The 25,323-nt window shown below is 36.1% G+C and overlaps 1 protein-coding gene across 1 annotated transcript in view; it reads right to left on the bottom strand.

Moving 5' to 3' along the window:
• The window catches only part of LOC142337397 (choline/ethanolaminephosphotransferase 1-like), a 48,837-nt gene extending 25,728 nt beyond the window's left edge, over positions 1-23,109 (bottom strand). Inside the window, exons 1-4 of the mRNA XM_075386565.1 lie at positions 22,972-23,109; positions 14,250-14,384; positions 13,937-14,084; positions 6,462-6,603 (exon numbers count right to left, since the gene is read on the bottom strand). Coding sequence (XP_075242680.1) covers positions 6,462-6,603; positions 13,937-14,084; positions 14,250-14,384; positions 22,972-23,082 — 536 coding nt within the window. The 5' untranslated portion in view covers positions 23,083-23,109. The remainder of the gene's footprint in view (positions 1-6,461; positions 6,604-13,936; positions 14,085-14,249; positions 14,385-22,971) is intronic.
• Between the last annotated feature and the right edge of the window lie 2,214 nt (positions 23,110-25,323).

The raw sequence follows: 25,323 nt of genomic DNA, 5'->3' as shown, positions 1-25,323 counted from the left end.
AAAAATTTTTTTAAAAAAGGTAAAATCTAAAATTCACCAATATTTTATGACATCAAATAGTGGCAAAGTCATAATAAGTTTTAGTGCCCCCCTAATGAATTCCAGCAAAGGCAAATAGGAAATACTAGAACACATGAGTACCGTCATAAAAGCAGCGAAGGAGAGGAAACTGTGCAACCGGAAATCAAACTGACGCACCTGAAAAAAAAATCGATCTCAAAAACCGCCAAATTGTTCAAACAATTTCTCATTCCACTTAAAGTATTTTGGAAAAAATTGACTAACTTGGATTTTCATTGATGTGAAAAAGCCGGAAAAAACGTGGATCTTAAAAAAGACAGCGACAAATAAAATTCTTTGTAAAAAGACAGCGCCCCAATACAATCCAAATTCTTTGAATTGAAAAAACCACGATGCCCCCAATAATAGCCGCTATCGCTTCGCGGCTATTAACAAAAAATAGACGGTAGATTGCCGGAAAATAGCCGCGATAGACGCTTGTGGCCTACCATGAATTGAAGCAACTAAAGAAATAAGATTGACAGATCGACCACCAGCTTTTTAATAGACCACTAGACCTTTTGGGTCAGATTCGACTGTCATTTTTATGAGACACATTTACTCTATCAGGGAAAAAACCCCAATGGAGCTTCTTCAAAATAAACATCTATATATTAATCGCATGAAAACGTAAAGTGGCATGTTTTAGAGGCATCACTAAGCAGCATGTTTCAACAGTACTACTGAGGAGCGAATATTAATGACCGAAAAAGAGTGCTTTACGGTCATTGACCGATTAATGTTTCTAGGAGGTCATTGACCGAAAAATGTTTAAAACCTCATTGACCCAAATTGTTTCTAAGAGGTCATGTCATCTACCGAAAAACGCTTTGCGAAAAAACCTGTTGCCAAAATTTCTTTGTTAAAGAAAAATACAATAAGCGGTGTTTCAATAAATAAAAAAATGTGTCGAAGAAATCATTGGCCGATTAGTTGTTCAAAAAGGGTCTGCGACCAAAAATTTCTTCGGAAAACGGTCTGCTACCGAAAAACGTTTCATGCTGAAGAGATATGAATTTGTGTCAAGACAAAGAGGGTTTACGACCGAAAAAAAACATTGTTTTCGTAATTCATTGTCAAAAAATTAATGTTGATGAAAGAGGTTGCCATGAAAAATTGTGAAGGAAAAGTCACTCACAGAAAACGTCAAGGATTAAAAGGTGGATGATGGCACTTTTTCTGTCAAAGTTTCATTGTACGAAAGTATTTCAATAAAGAATTCACCGAACAAAATTTGTGAAGTCTAAAAGTCCCAAAAGGTGCCGATGCGAAAACAAATGACAGGTGCCAAAAAATATATATGACAAAATTCAGGTCTTGAAACAAATTTTTTAGCGCTCAATAGAGGACTTTTTGTTAAGGGCTGTTACTAAAAAAATTATTGCATACAGAACATGATAGTTTGAGAAACTATTGTTGGTGGCATTAGCCAGCCCTTTAACTCAGTTCTGTGTTTGTTGACTTCTTAAAAGCATTCGCAAAAGCTTGCCAAAGATGCCTTTTTATCAGCGCATTGCTCGTCTTGGGCTCATCCATTGTGATCTCATTATCTCATTCATCTTTTTTATGAGAACGGGAATTCACGGTCTCACACAGGATCTGTTTTCTCTTCGCTTTTGATCTCTGTCTGTCTTCAGTTTCCTTCTCTGTTTCTTTTTTATGTTGTGCGATCTTCTATTTTTTTCTGCTCTTCAAGAGTTTTCTCTAACTGTAATATTATCTTTTTGCACGCAAATTTTTGCCTTTTGCGCTTGCTCACTATCTCGCTGTCATTGTTCTCTCTCTCTCTCATCATTTCGGCTTCTTTCTTTCTGATGTCCCATTTTCCTTCATTCTATCGCGTTTGTTTTTTCTTGCGTTTTTTTTCTCTCGTTCACTTTCCTTCTTTCTGCTTTCTCTCTCTCTTTCTCTCTACCGCTATCTCTCTTTTTCTTTTCTCGGTTGTTTACTAACTTCTTCTTTTTTATTTGTCTGTTTTTGACTCAATTTTTTGTTTGCAATTGTTTTTTTTGCGTTGGGTTCCTGATGTTTTGATGGTTCTGTTTGCATTGTATCATTTCTGCTCTGTCTTCAATTTCGATTTTTCGTTCTCTTTTTCTCGTTGATTCCTTTTTTGTGCTTTTTGCTCCCGTTGGCTTTCTCCCAGACTTTTGTTTCTTTTCTGTTTTCTTTCTCTGCTTTCAATCTTATTTTATTCTGTCTTTTGGGTTTTTTCGTGTTTTTAAATTCATTTCCTCTCCGACTCATTATATATTTCTGCTGCTATCGATCTTTCTCCACCTCTTTATACCTTAATCTATATTTTGGTTTTTTAAAGCTCTGTGAGAACGTCTATTACTCATAACTCGCGCAAAGCCTTTCTTTGACATAATTGGCTCCCCTTGTCCATTTTTTGTTGGTGTGTCCAAAGAAGTTTTTCAAAAAAAACTCATTGAAATGATCGCATGTACAACAGTTATCACGAATAATTCTTCATTGAGAATTTTGACTGTTAAATTTTCACGATAAGATGCTTTCAGATAGCGTTTTTGGACCTGCTCGTTGGATATTAAAACTCAAGAATTAAGGCATATAAGTTTGGCATTGCTTAGATGCCAACTATTGTCCTTTAATTAGTAAATGTTCCTAAAATTTAAAGTGAGTTCACAAGTCATTTTTTTATTGAGGTAGGTCACGCAATTGACCTAAAAGCAGAAATGACGTCACGAACACAAAATTTAACATCATAGCAGAAGTCACTGAAGTCATTGAAAAATTCAATTCCAAGAAGTCACGGTAAGACAAAAAATCTGTTAGACGAAGAAAAAAATTAGGAGCGCAAAAATAGCCGCCTGGAATTGCTGACGCGGCTATTAAAAAGCTTTAGAAGCCACACGTGATCAAAGAAATTGTTCGGTTAGCGAAATTTTTTTCATATCTACTTTTCTCGCTCTCTCTGAGAAAAATGCATGAAGGAAAACCAGTCTAGATGCTCTGTCTGCTTTAGACTTTTCTTCAGCAGATAAACCTATACACTTCTTTTCACGTGCGGCATTTCACTTCCTCTAAAACACAGTCACAGATTGTCAAAAAAAAACAAACCGACTAATGTCGGAAGAATTGCTCTCGAACGACATGCCGGTGGAAAACAGTTGACATCGCCGGGGTTCGAACCACTGCCCTCCCTCTCCTTAACCAGATGCACAGTGCACTCGACTAGGAGGCCCTCCTTTTCGTTATGCTGCAACCGATTTTTTAATAGCAACAAGCTTTACTCCGCATTGAGAGCTACTAGCAGGCCCGCAAACACATATCACAAGAAAAATCTTTCAACCGAATAGAAGATTTAAAATAAATCAGTCTTTATGTTTCGTGCCAACTCCGGCTCCAACCCATATGCCCCTCATTTACCATTCATATATGTTAACGCCTTTTACCCTATGTAGCAGTAAATTTCTGTTAAACAACATTTTGGCTTTGCCGAGTTAAATGTTTAAGGAGCGCTATAACTTGTGTAGATAACGAGCATATACATGGTGGCAAAGCGCGTTTATTACCTACTGTCTATTCTTATTTCTGAATCAGCGAAATTCTTGTCAAGGGCTTTTATGGCTCGTCTGTTTTGGCAAGCTTAATGAGAGCAAAACATGAGCAGATTAGGAGCCAAAATATGAAATAAGAGAAAGATTGGAGGGAAAGAAAAGAAAACATGACAAAAAACCAACTAGAAGGAGCGAAAGAAAAAGAAAATCAACTTCTCAAATGGTCAAGGAAGCGAGTCTTTTTCCGGTTTCAGTTGGACGCGAACCCCTGCTCCTCGCTTAAAAGGCATGGGTCTTATCCTCTACGCTAAGTATGCCGATTGCTTACGCCTATTGAACTTTCCAATGCAGAAAGAATGAAGGATTAAAGAAAGAACGAAGGTAAAAATAACGAATAAAAGGAAAGAAGTGAAGAACGGAATAAAAAGACAACCAAATACCAGTTTTTTTAAACCAAGTACATGCTTTTCAACACTTAATCGGGCTTGAACTCATGCCCCTCGCTTCATAGCCATAGATTTCATCCCTTGTGCTACCGACGCCTGTTGCTTTTGTCTATTGAACTGATTACATTTGCAAATGTTTTATCGTTGGCTATTTCTTCTCGCTGGTTTTTCCTAATGAGCACAGAAACATGATCACGAGTCGAGATCAGGAGCATGAGCATGGTAATGTAGGCTTCATGATTATGGACCATTAAAACATGAAGATAGGAGGGCTGTTAATGATTGCTCTCAAGTGCAACTTTTGCTCAACTTAAAAGATAGATAGATTAGAGGGAGAGAATGAAATGCAGAAAGATGAGGGAATGAAGAAAGAACTAAAGGAAGACGAAAATATCTGAAGAAACTAATAACTGAAGAAACTAAAGGAAGAAGGAAAGAAATGAAAAAGAAAACCAAAACCCCAATTTTTAAACGCCGGTACATAATACATCAATTTCCGCCTCTGCTCGGGCTTGAACCCATGCCCTTCGATTCACAGTCATAGGTCTATTCCCTTGCGCTACTGACTCCTGTTGCTTTTGTCTATTGAATTGAATACACACGCAATTGTTTGGAAATTGGCAAACTTTTGTCTCGCTGGTCTTTTTTAAGCTTCATTCATATTGAGCACAAAAAAATGTGCAGATCAAGAGCTTAAGCATGGTGTTGGCAGCATGTTTAAGGATCGTTAAGGCATGTGAAAACAGGAGCGCTGTAAACTATTCCGCTCAAGTGCAACTTGGATTGAAATTAATAATTACACAGATGAAAGGGGGAAAATGAAATGCAGAAAGAAAGAGAGAATAAAGAACGAAAGGAAGATATAGAAAACGATTAAAAGGAAAGAGATGCAGAACGAAAGGAAAAGATATCCAAATCCCAAACTTTTACCGCAGTAAACTATGCATCCATTTCCGCCCCTACTCGGGCTTGAACCCATGCCCATCGCTTCACAGTCATAGGTCTAATCCCTTGCGCTACCGACGCCTGTTGCTGTTGTCTCTTCAGCTGACTATATACGCAAATTTTTGGTCAATGGCTTTTTGTCTCGCTTGTTTTTGTTAAGCTGCAGTCATAATGAGCAAAAGAACTTGTCCAGGTCGGGAGCTTAAGCATGGTGGAGTAGGCTGCATGTTTAAGGGTCGTAAAAGCATGTGAAGGTAGGAGCGCTGTTAACCATTGCGCTCAAGTGCGACATACATTTAAAATAATAGATAGATAGATAGATGAAATGGAGAGAATGAAATGCATAACGAATGAGTGAATAAAGAAGGAAAGGAAGATATAGAAAACGATTAATAGGAAGGAGAAGAATAACAGAAGAAAAAGATATCCAAATGCAAGATTTTTACCGCAGTACACTAAGCATCCTTTTCCGCACCTACTCGGGCTTGAACCCATGCCCATGGGTTCAAGCTGCATGTTTAAGGATTGTTAAAGCATGTGAAGATAGGAGCGCTGCTAACCATTGGGCTCAAGTGCGACTTACATTTAAAATAATAGATAGAGTTCACTCAAAAATGAAGAACGAAAGTGCGAAAAAGTCACTTGAGAATTCAAAATAGTCAAGCAAAAAAGTTGCATAAAAAAGATCAAAACGTTTACAAACATAAACCGACAAATGTCGGAAGATTTGCTCTTGAACGACAGGCGAGGCAATTGAATTCAGGGGCTGTAGCCTAGATCAATTTTTCTTTATGGGCGCAAAAAAATCTCTCCCCTGCCGGGATTCGAACCACGGACCTCCCGCTCCAGAGCCTGAAGCACTCACCACTGCGCTACAAATCACTTACAACTACTATTCTGCAACCGATTTTAAGTTAGCTTTACTTCGTAGCAATAGAGATCACTCAAAAATGAAGAACGAAAGCGAGAAAAAGTCACTTGAGAAGTCAAAGAATGTTCTAGAACAAGAGCGCAAAAGCGTCAAGCGAAAAATTTGCATAAAAAAAAAGACACACACGTTTACAATAATTGCTATGAACTGCGTTCAAGAGCAATTAATAATTGCTATGAACTTCGTTCAAGAGCAATTAATCACCATTACTCCTCTTCGAGTCGGAATATGAGCGCTATAATAGCCGGCTGCAAAAACGAGGGCGGCTATTAATCAAAAAAATATACCATCTGAATATTTATCCATCCAATCCACCCAAATGGGAACTGGTTCCTTTACCACTGGTGGATGATTAGCCTCAATGAGTGATATTTTATCTCTTTTATAATGCTATATATAAGTTGTAATGGACACTTTCACCTTTTCTTAGGCCATAAAATTCATTCAAACAAAAAACACGCATTAGTTTGCTACAGGCTTAAAACCGAGGCTAAAATTTTGTTCACGAGAAAAGGAAACAGTTTTAAAGGAGGAGCGAAATTTCTCAGGCATCCTCACTTCGAGAACTGCAAGTGTCCGAATGTAAATGCTCTCCAATGTGTGAGGAAGAAGAGGAGATTGCCTCCCAAACAGAACATGAAGAGGCGCGTCTTGAAGTAACTGAATCTGAGAAGTGAACACACGGCCAGGACTACAGCTCCTAAAATCAACAGTCGATGCTATCTATCGACGAAGCGCCGCTTGAAACGAGTCATCAACTGCTCGGCAGAGGCGTCTGCATAATCAAAAACTGTAAACTTGAATAACTAAGGCTAACTTCTGATTTATATGTATGAAGTTCGAGAGTATTTGAAAATTTTACGGTAGCAGAAGATACCGAAAATCTCGAAAATTTTCAACTGTTGACGAGGAAAAACGTGAGATACCAACACTCGTCAGTGAGGCGAGCTGATCAAATTGTCTGAATTAACTGAAGGCGGTCAGTCTTGAGGTTTACAGTTTGACAGATGGTTTCAAAAATACCGGGTTAGGTCTATAGTCTAAGCATCAAGCTTTATCAGAGCCTGTTATAAAAGGCAAACCTAACACAACCTGGAGCTTACACATGTATAGTCCCAATGCATGATATCTTACAGCAATGGGTATTGCTTTATAATCCAAACCAAGAACTACTTATTAAACAATAGCCGTATTTATAAACATACATTGTTTTAACAAGAAGCCAATATGCATGTTTAAACTTCGATAACTTGTTAGTCACAAATTTTAGAAGTCAAAGTTAACAAATGTAAAATAAAACAAGATAATTTTTCAATTTTATTCGTAAATATGAAAACCGCGGCCAAAAATATAGGACTATTGGCATATAAATATTAAAAACGTCACAAAAGCAGCAAAAAATTGAACTCGCCAAATAACCTAAAAAATGCCTATGAAAAAGACGGAAACAACGGCAATAGCTTTCATACTTATTATAAAGTATATTTTGAGCAAGAAAATCAGCAAAAAATGAATTTAGAACATTGACAAAGATAGGTTTGATGACATTGAAAATGAAGTAAAACAAAAAGGCTCGGTAATGTGCGTTCGCACATAATATTCCCACCCTGCTCATCCACATTTTTGGCTTAATTGTCTACCAAATGAGGAAGAAGTAGACAACTTTCAAAAATTCATATATTGTTCAAAAATAATTGGCGTATGAAAAAAATTGCTTCCAACTAAAAAAACGCATAACAAAGTCAAAACAGCGTCAAACAAAATCTAAAAAATAAATTGTACTTAACTAAAGAAAACCTGGGACGAGTCCTTAATGACACTCGGTAACAATTCAAGAAAAACCACCAAAATCGGCAATGTTAGAAAAATACGTTACTGTTTGAAAGCAGATAGGTTTAATGTCAATCATACCTCCATATGAAGACATTGCGATCTGTCATTATCCGAATATTTTATCCTGAATAAATTTTGGGAGAAACCGGTATCGAAGTCGTTTAAACTATAATCTATTCCGTAAAAAATAAGATATAATCACGCCTTATTTGAAAACCAATAATGGGATTTGTGACCTCTGGATAAGACCAAGTAATAATGAAACAGTGAGTAATAAAGGGAAAATTAACAAATGCATTTGCACTTTTGGAAAACAATTAATTTCCAAGTATAAAAAACTTAGCTATCAACTGAAATCAATAAAAAAGGCACATTTATTTGTCCAGAGACAGCTATTGAGATCTGTCGTTATTCATAATGTTACGCGCCCACAAAAAGAATTAAATTAAAATTTTGCGCAAATCCGGCGTCGAAGCTGTTAAAGCAATGCGCTAAATATATTAGATATGTTCAACTAAAAACTAGGCAGGTTTCCAAGAAATCGGATGCAAATCGGAGCTGTCATTAGTAAACCTTGATTTGAACTGTACTGTTTTGGAATTAACATAAAAGAGAGCATTAAACAAGACTGCGACTGATTACAATCCCAATTACTTTGGATTGTAAAAACAGCGATTAGACAGCTAGCCGTGATATTGTTATTCGCCCATTAGGAGAAGGCAATTGTTCCGAGCGTTATGTATGTTGATAATTTGACAAAAAATTCAATATATCAAAAATAAATAAATCATTTTGGGTAATTATCGAGTCATTGAATTAGAAAACAAAAGCGGCAAAAATTTTAATTCAAGAACACTCAAAGGCAGCGCAAGTAAAACTAGCCCTCTTTGATAGTTAACGAAAAGTATGTCAACAGCTTTTAAGTGTGTTAATTCAGCAACAAAGTGGACTAAAAAGCTCATTTCGTGCCATTTTTAACAAAGTGAATTTTGAAAAATTTAGCATGAATTTCAGCCAAAAAATTGGCTCAAATAATTTCACCATACTCTTCTATCTTTATAGGTAAAACCAACAACACTATCATTAACAATTTTAACACATTTTGCAGCAAATTGGCAACAAAGTGCATAAAAATACCGAAAATGTGAATAAAAACAACGAAAATCATTCAAAATTTTAAACCTCAGTGGAAGAACGAAACTCAATAAAATCTTCTTAATTCTGGTCAGGCTTTCTAATAATACCATTCATAATCTTGTATAACGAATATAACGATCGGCTAAAATGATTTAACAAAAAAACCCCTTTAAGTATTTAGTTCTTCCCCCACTAAAGTGGGTCGAAACAACAAGAGGACTCATGTGACTTTTTTGTATACAAACAAAACAAAAAGGTGCAACGAAAATAATTCCCGTCCTAAAATTGCTCACTGTTTCACTACTTCCTTTTTGGACGTGAAAAAAATCACTCTAGTTGCAGAATAAACTTAGAAAATTAAGACTATCATTGCCCGTCTCCAGGTTATAAAAGTGGACGCTCACATTACTCTCCATCGCTCATAAAAAATACGTTAGCTCAAGACCACAAAAAAAGCAATAATGGCCCTAGCTAAAGTTTTGCGGCGATTAAAAATAAAATAGCTGGCAGATTGTCAGAAAATAGCCGCAATAGCTCTGTAGATCTGCAATCTCAAAAAGATGGTAAAAGAAAGACGAAAATAAATTTTTCATTAAATAGTGAAATGTTATATTTTGATTATGAATCTGTATAGTTTATTGCTGCTTCTATTGGTTGCTCTTAAATAACCTTCAATAAGAGTGACATACACGCGCGACCAAAAATTTAATCACGCAAATGAACAAAAAAAAACTCGCTCCAATGAAAAAGGACGTCACGCACAAAATTCAAATGAAAATGCATGAACGAATGACCAAAAAGCGGCTGTGACGTCATATGCTCATAACAAAAATCTTGACGACGAAAAAAAACATAGCAGGACAAGTCCTGACGTACAATTCAAAGAATTTTCATTGACTTAACAAAGGACTAGGCCTCGTAGGGACTATGAGTGAACTGGGAAAACCATTTCCAGGAAACCAGATAAAAAATTTTAAAACAGAAACAGAAAATCAAAGTTAAAATGCAGCATGTGAACAAAAAACCAATAGCGAAAAGGTGAAATTTGGTTTGAACAAAAAACTAGGCCTAGAATGAACTATGAATGGATTGGTAAAACCATTTAGAAAAAATTCCGATCCAAAAAACCGAAAAAATGGTAAAAACCAAAGTGAAATTGCCGCACGTGTTTGAAAATCCACTAGCGAGAAAGCGATTTTTTGTTCCAACGCCGTTTTCTCACTCTTATTTAAAATTACAGCGAAAAACAGACCTTTAAAAAAACATAGCCGGAAAAATTCTGGAAACGAATCGGAGAAAATTGCCCATAATTATGACTAAACAACTGCAACAACTATTGTGCAGCTGAAACCTTCACAATTGCCATGAAAAAAAAATAAGGAAGAATCGAAACGGAATTCAAAAACAATTGAACAAAAAGAAATAGAAAATCTTAATGAGTTTTTTAATAGTACAAGGAAACATAACACCGAATAAAGTTGCTTTGCAATTAGAGCAATGAAAAGCTCTCAAAACAATGGGCAAGCCATAATAGGCTAAGAAACTTGTCAAAGATTTAAAAATAAAAGCTGCAAAAATAGTTGAAATTGTTTAAAATTTCTCATTTTTTCGGTAATTTTTCTTAGAAAAATGTTTTATACAAATAAAACTTAAATCAATTGTTATCTGAAAATTCTTAAGTAACAAGTTTCTATTCAAATCCCACTTAAAGCAGTAAAACCAAAAAACAGGCAAAAAATCATTAAATTTCGTCTAAAAATCAGCAAAACTAATCAAAAACCTCCAAATTACCATTAAACTCAAATTAAATACTTGAAACCTTCAATTCATAAAAACAAGCCTAAAACTAATATAATATCATAAACAAACCTCATAACCATCGAAAGTTACAAAAAACTGCATTTAAAAGCCGCAAGTGAAAAAAAATCGCTCACTTAGAGAAAATTTTTTTACACATCAATTTCTTGCTCTCAAAAACAGCGGTATGAACAAAAACCACTATCTTTTTGCGCCGCTCTTCACTTTTATTCAGCACTAAAATCACTCCAAATTTTCACGCGTTTCATTTCCCGCTTCACAAATCACTCCAATAAAATTGATTTAAAAAAACATAGCAGGACAAGTCCTGACATACAATTCAAAGAATTTTCATTGACTAAACAAAAAACTAGACCTAGAACGGACTTGGAGTGAACTGAGAAAACCATTTCTAAAAAAATCGGATAAAAACAGAAAATCAATGTCAAAATGCAGCATGTGAACAAAAAACTACTAGGGTGAAATGGAAATTTGGTTCAAACAAAAAAATTAGGCCTAGAATGAATTAAGAGTGGATTGGGAACACCATTTAGAAAATTCGATCCAAAAAATCGAAAAAAACAGTACAAAATCAAAGTGAAATTGCAGCATGTGAACAAAAAAACAACAAAAGAAAGCGAACTTTTGTTCAAACACCGTTTTCTCACTCTACTTAAAAATTAGAGCGAAGAAATTTCACGCCGCAAAACCACTCGCTTTTCCACTTCACTTCCTGTTTCGGCGTGACCAAAATCACTACTCCAATTTGACTTCAAAAATCATGAAAATATGTGAACAGATCTTAAAAAAAAGACAGCGCCCCAATACAACTCAAATTCTTTGAATTGTAAAAAACCAAGAGAAGGCCAATAATAGCCCCAGCTATCGCTGTTCGGCTATTAAAAAACAATTAGGAAGTTACAATACATTAGTATTTGAGCACGTTAAAAGCGAGAATAGCAAACATAGCTGGCAGATTGCAAGAAAATAGCCGCAATAGCTTCGTAGATCTGCAGTCTCAACAAAAAGATAAGAAACAGACAAAAAAACTAAGTGGTGAGATGTTATATTTTGTTTAAGAATCTGTTTAATTTATTGCCGCTTCTGTTATCTGCTCTTAAATAACCTTCATTTAGAGTGACACACACTCACTTGACTCTCTCTCCTTGAATTAAAGTGAACAAAAGTCAATTTCAAAGTGAGGAAGTCATTTTTGAGAGCGAGGTAATGTCACGTGTGACCAAAAACTTAACCACGCGAATGCAGAAAAAACTCGCTCGACTAAGAGCAAAAATTGACGTCACACACGCAATTCAGTTGAAATTGCATGAAAGAATGAACAAAAAGCAGATTGTGACGTCATATGGTTGTAACAAAAATCATGACGAAATAAAAAAAAATAGCTTGAAGAATTCCGGAAGCGACTCGAAGCGTCAAAACTTCACTAACAAAACCTCAATTGTAGCGGAAACCACTACCTTTTGTATTAAACCATTAACTCACTACCTCTCCAGGTCTGCTCTAAAAATTGGTGAAACTTAAACCACTGTCAACAAGAGAAACAAAATGCAGCAAAATTTTATATTATTGAAAACGTTTGGTAACGTTAAAAAATCCAAAAATAATTAGGGTGGTCAAAAATCTAATAGTCTGAAAAAGCTGACAGTGTTATCAATAGCCCTAAAATAATTCATGATTCGAATCTGAAAAATATCGCGAAAGCAAACGGCAGATAATAATCTTAGAAACTAAGTTAAATCTTTTCAAAAAGGAAAGCTCAAATTTAAGAATCAGAAAACACCTATAACTATACTTCTAATCACTGCGATTAAGACAAAAAAACACAAACCTGTTTCTTGTACATAAGCTAGACAACATGATTTCATACTAAATCAAAAATAAAATTGATCATAGAAAAGACATAAGAAGCAGAATATTCGAAGGCAAAAAATCGTTAATTAATACCAAGGCCAGAAGAAAGCTGCCGTAAAAAGTCATAAGTTGAAACTTTGGAAAACGCTTGCTATCAAACTCTCAGTACTGCCTTATGTTAAATAAAATCAATTGCAAACCAAAGAAATGACGAAAATCTAAGAAAAAGCTGAAATCATTCATTTTTTACAACTGAAAAAATCTATATACCGAAAAAAATGTAGGTGCCAGGACAAAGCTAGAATTATACTAACTAGAATGTGAAGAAAATGGGCACAAGGTAAGGAACACCGTAACAAAAAGACATTCTTGATTTTTGAAAGTTAAAAATCAATTTAAAAAATTCAAGAAAAACGAATACATTTCATTGTTCAGCATTCAAAACATAGAAAAGATAACTAGTCATCCGATACAAGGTCTATCCTCCTGAAAAGAACAAAAAAATAGAAAAAAGCAGAATTCATAAATACAAAACATTAAAATATTTTGCAAAAAAAAATGGTCAAAGAACTTCTAAGTTAAGACTGCATTTATGAAAAGTTTTAACTTTTTTTTCAAAACTTAACGCCAAAAAATGATTGAATTTTTATTGAAACGAAACTAAAGTCCCTCATGTTGCACAAAAAAACTATTCCTAGCAATTACAACCAAAATACAAACGAAAAACTGGCGAAAATCAGAAAAAAACTACCAAAATTGGATTAGCATATGTACAATTTTATGAAACAAAATTACATCGAGGTAGAAAGAGGCGTTGACTATAGGAATTATCAAAGAGAAGTTGCCATATAAACTGATTTTTGACAAAAACACGCTTAAATGATCCAAAAAAGAAGAAATTAATAGAAAAAAGCCAAAAATTAACTAAAAAATCTAGATTTATGTGCCAATTTTCAACTTGAAACGCATTTTCAGGCTCTTCAAAACACTCTGGCATCAATTTCCGAGGTTGACATTTCAATATAGTATCGAATAAAATTTATTTCTACAAGAAACCAAATTAAAAGCAAAAAAATGGGCCACTTGGAGGAAAAAACGGCTAACAACGGTTATCTATATGTGCAATTCCGTCAAAAACTATTTTTCAAAGTCAAAAACTCATTCACTAAACGCAGCGCATGATCAAAAAACTTCTCTCGCTAAGCGAAAATCTGTTCACCAAGACAGCTTTTCTCACTTTCGCTTTTAGGTCAAAAAGCCGCGTGAACAAATCTACTTCCTGTAAAAAAACCGAGAGAAAACCAATACTCCTCTTCGAGTCGTAAAAAACCAAGAGAAGGCCAATAATAGCCCCAGGTATCGCTGTGCGGCTATTAAAAAAGGTCAAAATTTACCCATTGTAAGCGCATCCAAGCCATGATCAAACAGCTCCCCCAAGGGAGTAGAGCAGCCAAGTCTCCTAGCTTGAGCACCATCCGCGGAATCCAACAGTCCATACACGAACAATGCAAACATGTAACATGCACTCACTTTCTCTGAGACCTAAAGCATCTTAGCTGCTTACAAGCCTCGCTCTTAAATTCAAATTGGTTAACTCATTGCGACAATAGCCAAAGTCCACAATCACAGCGCTGATTGATAAGATAAGTATGTGTTTGCCAATCTGTGCGCAGAGTGATTAGGGGTAGCTGATAAATTTAGACTAACCAGATATGCGAAGGATGCTTTGTCATTGCAGATGACATACAAAGCCGCAATCAGGTGTATCAGAAATCCGACGACTGTTATGACATTAGGAGCCAGCCACGTTGGAAGTCTTGGCACAACAACTTTGGCCGCCAACTAAAAGAGTAAAAACAACTCAGTTATGTGTTCAAATTCCCAGTCATTCAGTAGTAGTAAAGATTTCAATTTACCAAGCTATGGGGTTTAAAGAGTAAAACTGTAAAAAGAACCTATGTATATGGTTTCATAAACATCTAAATGCATATAATGCAAAAAAAAAATCGTGGATTAAAATAATTTGATTAAAGATTTTAGATGAAGTATTTGCTCGCACGTTATTCATTTTCGAAAGGAACTAAAAACTCCGCCTATCTTAGTTTCAGGTCTATTTTAACTCACTCTTTGTCTTAGACTAAACGTCTCATAAGCACTTGAAAGCAATATCAGTACTTTTCAACGGCTTTCAATAAGCAAGACATATCGAAGCAACTAATAGAACCAACAAAATTCCAAAACTTAATTTGAGTCATGATGAACATTTCACTGAATTTTAATGTGCCGCATTTTTGTAGCAGTTGACAGCTTCGGTGATCTATTAGACAAAAACCTTTTTAAAAGCAATAGTGTTCTAAAGAATGACAGATCATTGATCGAAAGCAGAGATATTGGTTACCTTCGCATGGTTAAGCTGAAAATTTGACAGCTTCAAATTTTAAAACATCTCCATCTTTTCAAATATAATCAAACTATGACATCTAAAATCGCTGTGAGGTCATTAATCATGAACACTTACATTAAGATCTGGACAACTGAATACTTTGATCCAGCTCTGTGACAATCAAACTTTTAATTTAATCGTTTTCTCGAATGTGTCGTTTTCATGCTTCTGAAGAGCTGCGAAACCAAGTGTAGCGAAGTGCCACCCTTATTGCGACCATTACGGAGTCATCAATTCTTTTCAATTTCACTCATTTTTAAATCTAGCAGGACCGAACTTTCTGTGGTGCGCTAAGGCAGTGGATAAGAATGGAAAAACAGTCGCTGAAGTCTCCAAACTTTTTCCTTTTTGAAATTTTCCAAATCAAATATCTCAAAGCATAACTGACCCCCTGTCGATAGAATTGCTCTCGAACAACTGGTGGGGTTCCATGCCCGTGTAGCCTACTTTAGTCGTTGAGGGGGGGGGAGACAATACCTAAGATTTTAATGAAAAAATGGAACCAATTTTGGCGCTATTCAGTGACTTTACCAGAACATAACGGCCAACTGAGTTAAGCTGCTTAACATTGTGAATAAAAACTTACATCCTGCGAAACTCAGAATAGAGGACATAATAAGTGACTCAAAAACACAAAAGGGTCAAGCGAAGACAGCGTATTGCGTGAAACACACGAGTAAAATAATTGCTTCAGACTTCCTTCGAGAACAATCAAATATTCAGCAGCCGAAGAGAATTTTTCCCACAACGGGACGATATTTTCAAAGCACCCTACTCGGCAGGAAACACAAATCACTGACATCTTAGTCTCCAAATGACTAGTAAGATTCACTTATTTGAAAGCGACCGGCAGATCAATAATAATTCAAACTAATCAGTGAACAGAAAAAAAATCCTGATTTTTTCTGAAACGTTTACAGAAACTTAAAGGATGTCATTTTTTGCCGCAGAAGTATACTGCAACAGAACCGAAATGCCACTAGTAAAGTTACCCAAATATTTCTTACCGTAATTTGCTATTTATGTTACCCAAAAAATTTGTAGGCCGATTTCTTTCAACAATATTAAATAAGCCAACAGCCAGAAGGTAAGATATTTTCTCATTCACACGGTTTTGGACACTATAATGTAATAACCAATTAAAAAAATGTTAAAAGCTAAATGTTAGATACAAATCTCTGGGTCAGCATGGTGCACCCATTTCACTAGTTGTTATCTCAAATGTATTTCGATGGTGCAAATTGATTGAGTAAAATCTCAACGGTCATACCACAAACAGAGTAAAGGCCGTGGACGGGTGAAGCCCATGGAGTATCCAATGTAAAGTGGACATAATCTTATTCGAAAATTCTTTGTTTCTTGAGCTACATCGAAACACATTCAATTTTAATTTACAAAAACCGGAACACTTGGAAACATATTAAACACAAAAGACGAGGCAAAACACGCCATGAAAAAAAAGAATTTGACCAAAATTCCAACTTGGTATTATCAATATCACTGTCTTAGGTAGTCTTTATCTTAATATTAACAAAAATTAGGTTTTGAGCAGCTAATTCAAAACATTTGTTTCATTCAACAAGAAAAGATTGATTTTCTTCCTTAAACTAATCGAATTTTCGGAACAAGTAGGTTGAATACGTATTGGTGTCTCGTCAGGTTTCCATAGGTTACCTTTCAATCAATCACTTGAGGGAGTCTCGCAGTCGCGATGAAGGAGGTGGTGATCAAGCAACTAAATCTCGAATAAAAAACGCTGTTTGCGTCGCAACCAGTCAAGCTGTTTCAGATCTGTTGCTGTGCAAACCGAAATAAAGACCGACTGCTAGAGTTGATAATTCGGCTAATTTTTGATATCGATTCACGTGACTACTGCAACTGCCAAAAAGGAGTAGTTGCAGTAGCCGGTTCATGGAACTACTCAACAGCACATTAACTCTCAAATGAGGTAGTTTAATTCACTCACTTAAAATTTTGACGTAGGCAGTGTTAAGAACTCCAACAAACAGCTGTAGAATATATCTAGCAACAGAAATAATAACTGAGTTTTAGTTGCTGACAAAATTATTAAAATAAAAATGCTCACTTAATTATTGTCGCCACGCTTTATTCGTAACAGCTTGTTTCTAAAGGACTTATTTACTGACCTTGAAAGGTTTTACAGCAAACTTAACTGTCTCTACTGCTAGTGTTGAAAAGTCATTTAGAGTGAGGTAAATCAATGATGATCAAATGAACCTATCAATAATCTCCATTCAGTTTTAGATACGTTTTCACGCAAAAAATGCAGTTAAAGATGAGCGAAAGAGCACCATGAACGTCTAAAAAAATACTAATCAGAGGTTGGCGACGTGAAAAAAAAACGGAGAACAAAGAGCGTCAGACGACAAAATCGAATAACTAAAAACGGAAGAAAACATCTTCGCTCAGGTTTACAGCTTCAGCAAAAATAACGGACTGAAGTCGGACCAAATTCTCTCAAACGGTGCCAAACGCCCTCAAAGTTTGTTAGCTTTCCCAGTCGGTAGCTTAACTCCTAGGGACCCAATGTTCACTTGGGTGGGGTTGTTGCAGCATAAGTCGTGAGGACGCATCCAAACGGAAAACTGCTCGTTACCCCGTAAACTTACGCATACACTTTGATACGGTTTGGGCGTAGAGCAGGGGATGGAGTGTGGAGGAGTCGAGTCGTCTTTAATTCCAGATTATAGACATTGGTCCGCAACCAAATTTTGAGTTTACTGAATTTCAGTTTGTTTTTGAGTTTTCCACTGGGATTGCATAATTGCAGTAGCAGTTTATTATACAAGTACACGAGTCCTCTATGCTGCTTTTCTCAAAGTATTTCCAGTATTAAAAGTGAGGTCCTTTATGGACATTTTATGTATTTCTTTTCCACCTGCTCTAGAGATGACATTGACAAGGAAAGCGGTTTGGATAAAGAAGTCTGAATTTGTTTTCTAAAGACGAAACTTTGGGACAAGCACATCCATTCGGTAACCTTTTCACGTGTTCTCAGTTGGTGATATTGATGTCAAAGTTGCCTGTAGATCTTGATATGTGCAATAGGATGTAGTACATTTCATTATAAAGAAAAAGGAAAGAGTTTTATTTTTCTGAACGCTCTTTGTAGCTGTTATACGCAATTATTATCCCCTTCATGGCGTTTCTTTGAACTTTTTCTATTATATTTCAATTATTCTTAAATTGGTCTTATTAAAGCGAAACACAGAGGAACCGTAAACCGTTATTAGAACCACGTAGCCGGTATAAGCATTTAGTATATTCGAAACCGGTCAGAATTTCGATAAACTACGTCTAATTGAGTATAGAGACCCAATATCCGTATTGCATATTTTATCAGTATTTGTATTCCAAGATGGATTAGATTTTATTATTAATAATAGGTCCTGAGAAACTACTGGTGTTACTAGATTAGCATTTGATTCCACCTTGAGTGGTTCCTTGAAGTTGACTAGTTTGCATTTTCCTTCGTTTAGTTTCATGCAATTTACAGAACACCACAATGCAATGTTGAACAGGTTTTGATTATTAAGGTCTGACCAGTAGAGACAGCTTTATGGTCGTCGGCATAGCCGAAGTACAGTTGTTCATTTACAGTTTCAGCGACATCGTTTATGTAAATAAAAAAAAATGTGGACCCGGAATAGAGCCCTGGGAAGCCACAAATAACCAATCATTTTTCAGATTTTATTCATTGATTTTGACATTTTGTTGTCATTTGCTCAGGTACGACTCAATCAATTTGGGTACCTTACCTCCGCAACCCTTGTTCTTTGCTTTTTATTTAGTAGTTTATTGGGCGCACAGTCAAAAACCTTTTTGAAGTCTAGGTAGAGAACCCATAGGCTAGATATTGGTTATTGGCCGAGAAGTTTGTATATTCGATGGAGATAGACTAGTAACGGCAAAAGAGCAGATCTCTTTACGAAACCCGAATTGCAATTGATATACGTGATCTTTAACTTTTCGTAGATATAATCAAAAAGGAAATTTTCAAATACTATATAATTACAGGAAGATATCTGTTTATCTGGCTCTGACCTCCACCTTTGAATATAGGGACAACCTCGCTTATCTTCCAATGAGATGGGTATATTCCACTATAAATGAACTTTTAAAACATTAGAGACGAGGATTTTGTTAGAGAGTGATAGATTTTCAGAGGCAGTTTTGCGAGTCCGTCTGGGCCAATCGCTTTACTTGCACCTAGCTTTTTCAACAGAATACTGATTAGTTAGTTATTTTGTTAAACAAAGAATCCGGAGAGATTTTGGGCGCTTTCCAGTTGATAAGTTGAGAAAACGCTACAGAAAAAACTATAAAACGCTTCGCATTTTTCTTTACCAGTGTTTAGGTCTTTCTTTTCAAATTGCATAAGAGAGGGAAGCAGGGGTGTTTGGTGCATGCTTGTATATTTATGTACCACGCTGACTTTTCTTGCACGAAAGACGTCTAGTTCAAAGATTTTTTATATCCGTTTCGACATCTGACTAAATTTATGCACTGATATTATTAAGTTTGACAAGTGTACTCGCATTTGGTTTATAGATGTTTTTGCGTTGAAGTGTGGCTTTTTGTTTGATAATATGGGATGTTTCAAGACTTATACAGGGTGGTAGAGACATTTTATGTTGTGTTACATTTGGGACAAAATTTCCGGTTTTTTCGCATATCCAATCATATCATTGCCGGAGAGGAACGTCCACATTACTGTAGCCGTAGAAGATTTGACTAGTCCGAATTGAGAAATTTGTTGCCTTCCAGTCTGCTTTTCAAGAATAACACTTGAGCGCCTTTTCTTTGCTTTCACGATTGATTGCATTGGTTCTATTTCGGTTGTAGTACATATATAGTCCTCGCAACTTATTTCAGGATAACCGTGCGTTAAAAACTTCAACGTCGAATCAAACCTTACTAAATTCATTTCCAACGTCTATTAGATTTATTGACCAATCTCTAATCATCAGCGATTAATAAATTGAAAGCAAGTATTTCCTCTGCGTAGAGTGAAGAATAGGCTCAAATTCGACACCATACTCCGAAAGAATTTAAGTACTAATCAAGCAGTTCAGTATGTCTCAGATGCTTGAAGCTTCCCTTTGAACAAAGAAGAGCATGTGGAACTATGAAGATCTTTACTTAATTCCTAGTCAATAAGTGCAGCACCGTGAAAGTCCTCGTCAATTTTTTTACACTTTGGGCTGCATATGATCGCATCAGAATGAGAATTTTTTACTCGCTTTTTATTGGCAAACAGAAAATCACATACAAATAATAAAGCAATTGCTCTACAAGAGTTGAAAAGGACCCTAAGAATGCTACAAACTTCGTTTGACAGCTAATATCCCGTACTTTTTGAAAAGAGGATTTTATTTGAAAACAAAACATTTTTCGTAATTGCACCAGGACTTACAATTTCCAAAAAACCTAAACAGTACCAGAATGTGGCTCATGGCACGAACAGATGGAAACTTGGTATACTTTTCCAACGGATTACTATGACCCACAAAATCGAAGAGTTTAATAGGCAGTCAATTAATAGACAGTCAACCAAACCTCCACCAGTAGACATTAACAGTCAACCAAATCTCCAACAGTCAATTTGGTGATGTCAAAGGAAGATCCACCAGCCTCCAACTAACATCAGTGCTAAATGACTGGACGAAGATAGCTGACAGAGGAGGTGGCACTGATTGTATCCATTGCCACTTCCAAAAAGCTTTTGACAAAGTATCTCACAAAAGACTGCTAAAAATAGTGTGGTAACACAGAATATCAAAGGAAAAGTCCTTAAGTGGATCGAAGCCTTCCTAAGTGACCGCAAACAGCATGTCAGGATGAACTGCGAGCAATAGTCAAAACACGATGTCAAAAGTGGCGTGCCGCAAGGTAGCGTCCTACGACCAATCCTCTTTGTCATGTCTTGTCCACTTAGCCCAGTCTAAATGTTTGCAGACGATACAAAAATTTTCAATGAAGTCAGCTGCTTTTCGATCGGTGAGTTGCTCCAGCAAGACTTGTCTGCCTGGAGGATTGGAGCAAGAAATGGCTTCATCCATTCTACCCGAAGAAAGCCAAAGTCCTACATCTAGGGAAAAGCAGACTCGTTGGTAGGAAATATTGTGCAGAGAACGAACGTCCAGCGATGATCGAAGAAGACACTACAGAAGTGGACATTAGAGTTACGTTTGACAACGAGTTGAAAATTGAAATGCACATCGTCAACAAAAAGAGCATAGTAAACAAGACCTTCGGCCTCACCAGGAGAACTTTCATCAGCTTAACTGTGTACAAATTTAGATACCTCTTCAGATCCTTGGTAAGACCTCACCTCGAATACACAACGCCGGTCTGGAATCCTGAAAGCAGAAAAATGATCGAAAATGTTCAAAGGAGAGCTACGAAAAAAATTCCTGAACTGAAGGGACTGAGTTACTCAGAGCACTCGACATGCCAACTCTTTTCTACCGACGAATGAGATGCGACATGATTGAGACCTTCAAGTTGACATCAGGAGGATAAGACCACATAATCTCAGGAGCACTTCTTCAGAGAGACAAGAACACTCGAACTAGAGGACATTCGAAGAAGTTGTTATCTCGAAACAGCAACGGAAAACTGAAGAACAACTTCTTCGCGGAAAGAATAGTCAAAACTTCAGAATAAACTTCCTGAAGAAGTGATTGAATGTGAAGATGTAAATACTTTCAAAGCAAGGCTGGGCAATTTCTAGTTGAACTAGAAAAACAACTAACGTCCAGTAGATACATGTAGCAAAAGAAGTTGCTAGGAAAACAAGAGCTGTGAAAAGAGGACTACCTGCTCACAGAAGAACTGATGATGAACTGCTCTCAAACTGCTCTCAAAAATGAAGCAAGTTCAAATTACATTATATATTCTTAACAGCAATGATTTCAACTTTTAGTTAGTTAGCTAAAAGAAGTTGACGGAAAAAAAATTCAAATATTAACATACCCGGCAGATTGCCGGAAAATAGCCGCCGTTGATTCCAATATGCATGATTGGGATTGAACGAATAGAATATATTGATAAGTCCGATTTATTTTGATGGCATTTCGTAGTTGAACATACCGCACTTCTGTTTCTTAGACAGAGGCTACAGGGGCTACTATCAATACCAATAAGCATTAGAGATGGTAACTAAGACTTATAGGAACGACGTTCAAATAGCGGGCATCTAAAATTGGGCTTTATGGGTTTATCCCGTTTCTATTTCTGACTTCAATTTTTTATACCGACTCTGTTCATTTTGAATTGCTTTGTTTAGCAACTGATGTTCAAATTCACTTTTAGCAGAATGAGAGAAGAGAGAAACTAGCCTAGAGAAGTCAAAAAGATTTCACGCAAAATGTCGAAAAAGCGGCAAAATGGTAAAGCGAAAAAAAGTTTGACGAAGTAAAAAAAAATACGAGCGCAATAATAGCCGGCTGAGAAGATGAGGGCGGCTATTAACAAGTCACAAACTCGTTACTCTTTCCCGTCGATGCGAGTTCAAAACAGAAAAAACCCTCTAAAAAAATTTAAAAAATTGATGTTTTTCTGCAAAAGAGTCATATTCTATACAGTCACGTATGGAATGTGACTATATACACAGCCTGTAAACTCTGTCCCCACGTGTTTTTACGCCCTCAGTTACAAATTATATTTTGTTTTACTATGTAAAAAATTAGCACGTGCGCGGGGGGTGGGGGGTAAAAGATACAAGCCCACTGCGCTATTGTCAACCTAACAGGGTAGAATCCGTTGAGTTGCCTTCAAATTATTGGTCATAAACTGCAGGATTTGATGGGCCTTTCTCATTATAGCACCCGCAGCACTAAGCTGGGGCAGGGGTTATAATGCAGAGACCGGATTTGATCATTGAAGCTCAAAATTGCTCAAATGCGCGTTTTAATGAATGAGCCATATTCATCATACATGAAATAAAGGAAAGGTACTCACACCATCGACATATTGTTCTATGATGCCTTTTCCCCTACAGTCGTACTTGTGATTTTTCAAATTAAGGAGATCTTCTGGTGTGAGGACATATCTGAACAGTTTAAATTTCATGGCTCCCTGAAAATAATTAATACGTTCTGTGACAAAACTAAACTCACAAAAGGCGGCTATTTTACTCTCTAAACTGACTGTTTAAGAAGCCATTTTAAGTCAACATTGGCCGTTTCTTATGATTTTTATATCAATCCACGCATAGTCATCAGAAATTTAACAAAAAAAAACATAGCTGGCAGATTGCCAGAATATAGCCTCAATAGCTTCGTAGAACTGCAGTTTCAAAAAGATCATAAGAGAAACAGACCCAAAAAGACGGATATTTTCCGTTTGTGCCCCCTCCAGCTTACTGGGCGCAAATTATTTGCGCCCCCGACGCACGTGTCACATTTTTACATAATGACTTACTATGTAATGGCACGTGCTCTGTAACTGGGGGGGGGGGGGGCATAACGTACTGTGGACCACAAACGGAAAGGATAAAAAAAAACATTTTTTAAAACCTTTTTATGTTATATGTTAAGAATCTGTTCAACTTACTGCCACTTCTAATAGCTGCTCTCAAATAACCTTCAATTAAAGTTGTTGTTGTTGTTGGGGATTTACAGTTTTCACTGAGGGGATTTTCGTCCCAGTCGTCGTCTTAGAAAATTGTCCTATTATTTCTGCAGATCTGACAGTCACAGCATAGATGCCAGCTACAGATGTTATTTTCGTCGAATCGCTCGTTTACAAACTTCAACATGAAATTTAAAACTCGATTTTTAAGGCCTTTTTTCGTATTAAATTCAATGTTAAGTTGAACAGATTCTTAACATATAACACGCTAAAATATTAGTTCAAATCATAATTTTGACTAAATGAGAATGCATAGGGCAAAAAACATTTTGTGCATGACAAAACGAAATTTGCAAAACCTCCACAAGAGGGATACTTATGGTTAGGGCAAATTCGGAATAACCCTAAAAATACAAGAACATGGAAAAATCCGGAATAGGAATGTTTTTAAGTAAATTGATAACAGATGTAAATATGTGTTGTAAATAGGCTAAATATTGTATATAAGGAAAAATTTTCGATTGAATTTTTTAGAATGTTTCCTAGAATTGTTTTAATTGTCATCTCAGACAAATGTAAATACATATTCATTTTATCTTTTAACAATTTGTAAAACAGTTTTAACCTGACGATGAACGTAAAGTTCGAAAACGTTTGTTTTAAGTATTGGAAGTAATTTTAATTTGACAAATTGGTTTCTTTTACATTATTTACTTTGTCAAATATTTTGAAAACAAGGCCTATAGAGGGGCTCATTACATAATACTTTGAGAAGTTTTCACTGTTTTAGTGTTTTAGCGAGTATGAATTTTATAGATTTCATTACACAACAACCTGCAATTTACCTTAGAAAAAGTGAACATGGATGGGGGTTTGGCTTTTCTTGACATTAACGTAAATGTGAGCAGCAAAAATAATATCACCTGTCATTGGTATAAAAAACCAACTGACACTGGAATAATACTGAATTTTCGCAGCTGTGCACCGCTTCAACATAAGAAAAATGTGATTCAAGGGACGGTTCACAGGGTTTTTAATGCAACCTCTAATTGGTTGGCCTTCGATCAGGCTCTTGAAAAGAACAAATCTTGCTGGACCAAAAATCAATATCCAGAGGAGTGGTCTTCAAAAATTGTGAATCAGACTCTAGAAAAAATAATAAGTGGCGGTAAAGACCAATTAAGAACAACACCAAAAGAGCATCAAAAAAGCAAGACTAAATCTAATGATAAGCCAACTATTTTTCTACAATACAGAGGCAACCTCACTCAAAACTTCGCAAGCAAATTGAAGAAACTATGCGAATTGCAAGTAGTTTTTACAACGCGAAAATTAAGATCGTGCCTCCCCACCCTGAAATCATCCTTTGATAGAGATCTGAAATCCCACGTGGTATATGAAATTAAATGTAATGGATGCGGATCCATCTATGTTGGGCAAACAAGCCGGCATGTTACCACAAGGATAACAGAACATCAAAAGAAGGATTCACAGGTGGGTCAACATCTAGTTGAATGTCGTGGCGCCACGAATGACATTGAATGGAGAATTCTGGACGCCTGTCGGTCAGTAGAAAAACTAATGATCATCGAAGCTATATATATCAGCAAGCTGAAGCCGGCACTAAACACACGCGACGAATATAGGGGGAGGGAACTCACGCTAAAATATTAGTTCAAATCATAATTTTGACTAAATGAGAATGCATAGGGCAAAAAACATTTTGTGCATGACAAAACG

The sequence above is a fragment of the Convolutriloba macropyga genome, chromosome 4, assembly GCF_964194025.1.
Source record: "Convolutriloba macropyga chromosome 4, txConMacr16.3, whole genome shotgun sequence".
Classification (NCBI taxonomy): domain Eukaryota; kingdom Metazoa; phylum Xenacoelomorpha; order Acoela; family Convolutidae; genus Convolutriloba; species Convolutriloba macropyga.
This window is presented reverse-complemented; position numbering and strand designations above follow the sequence as displayed.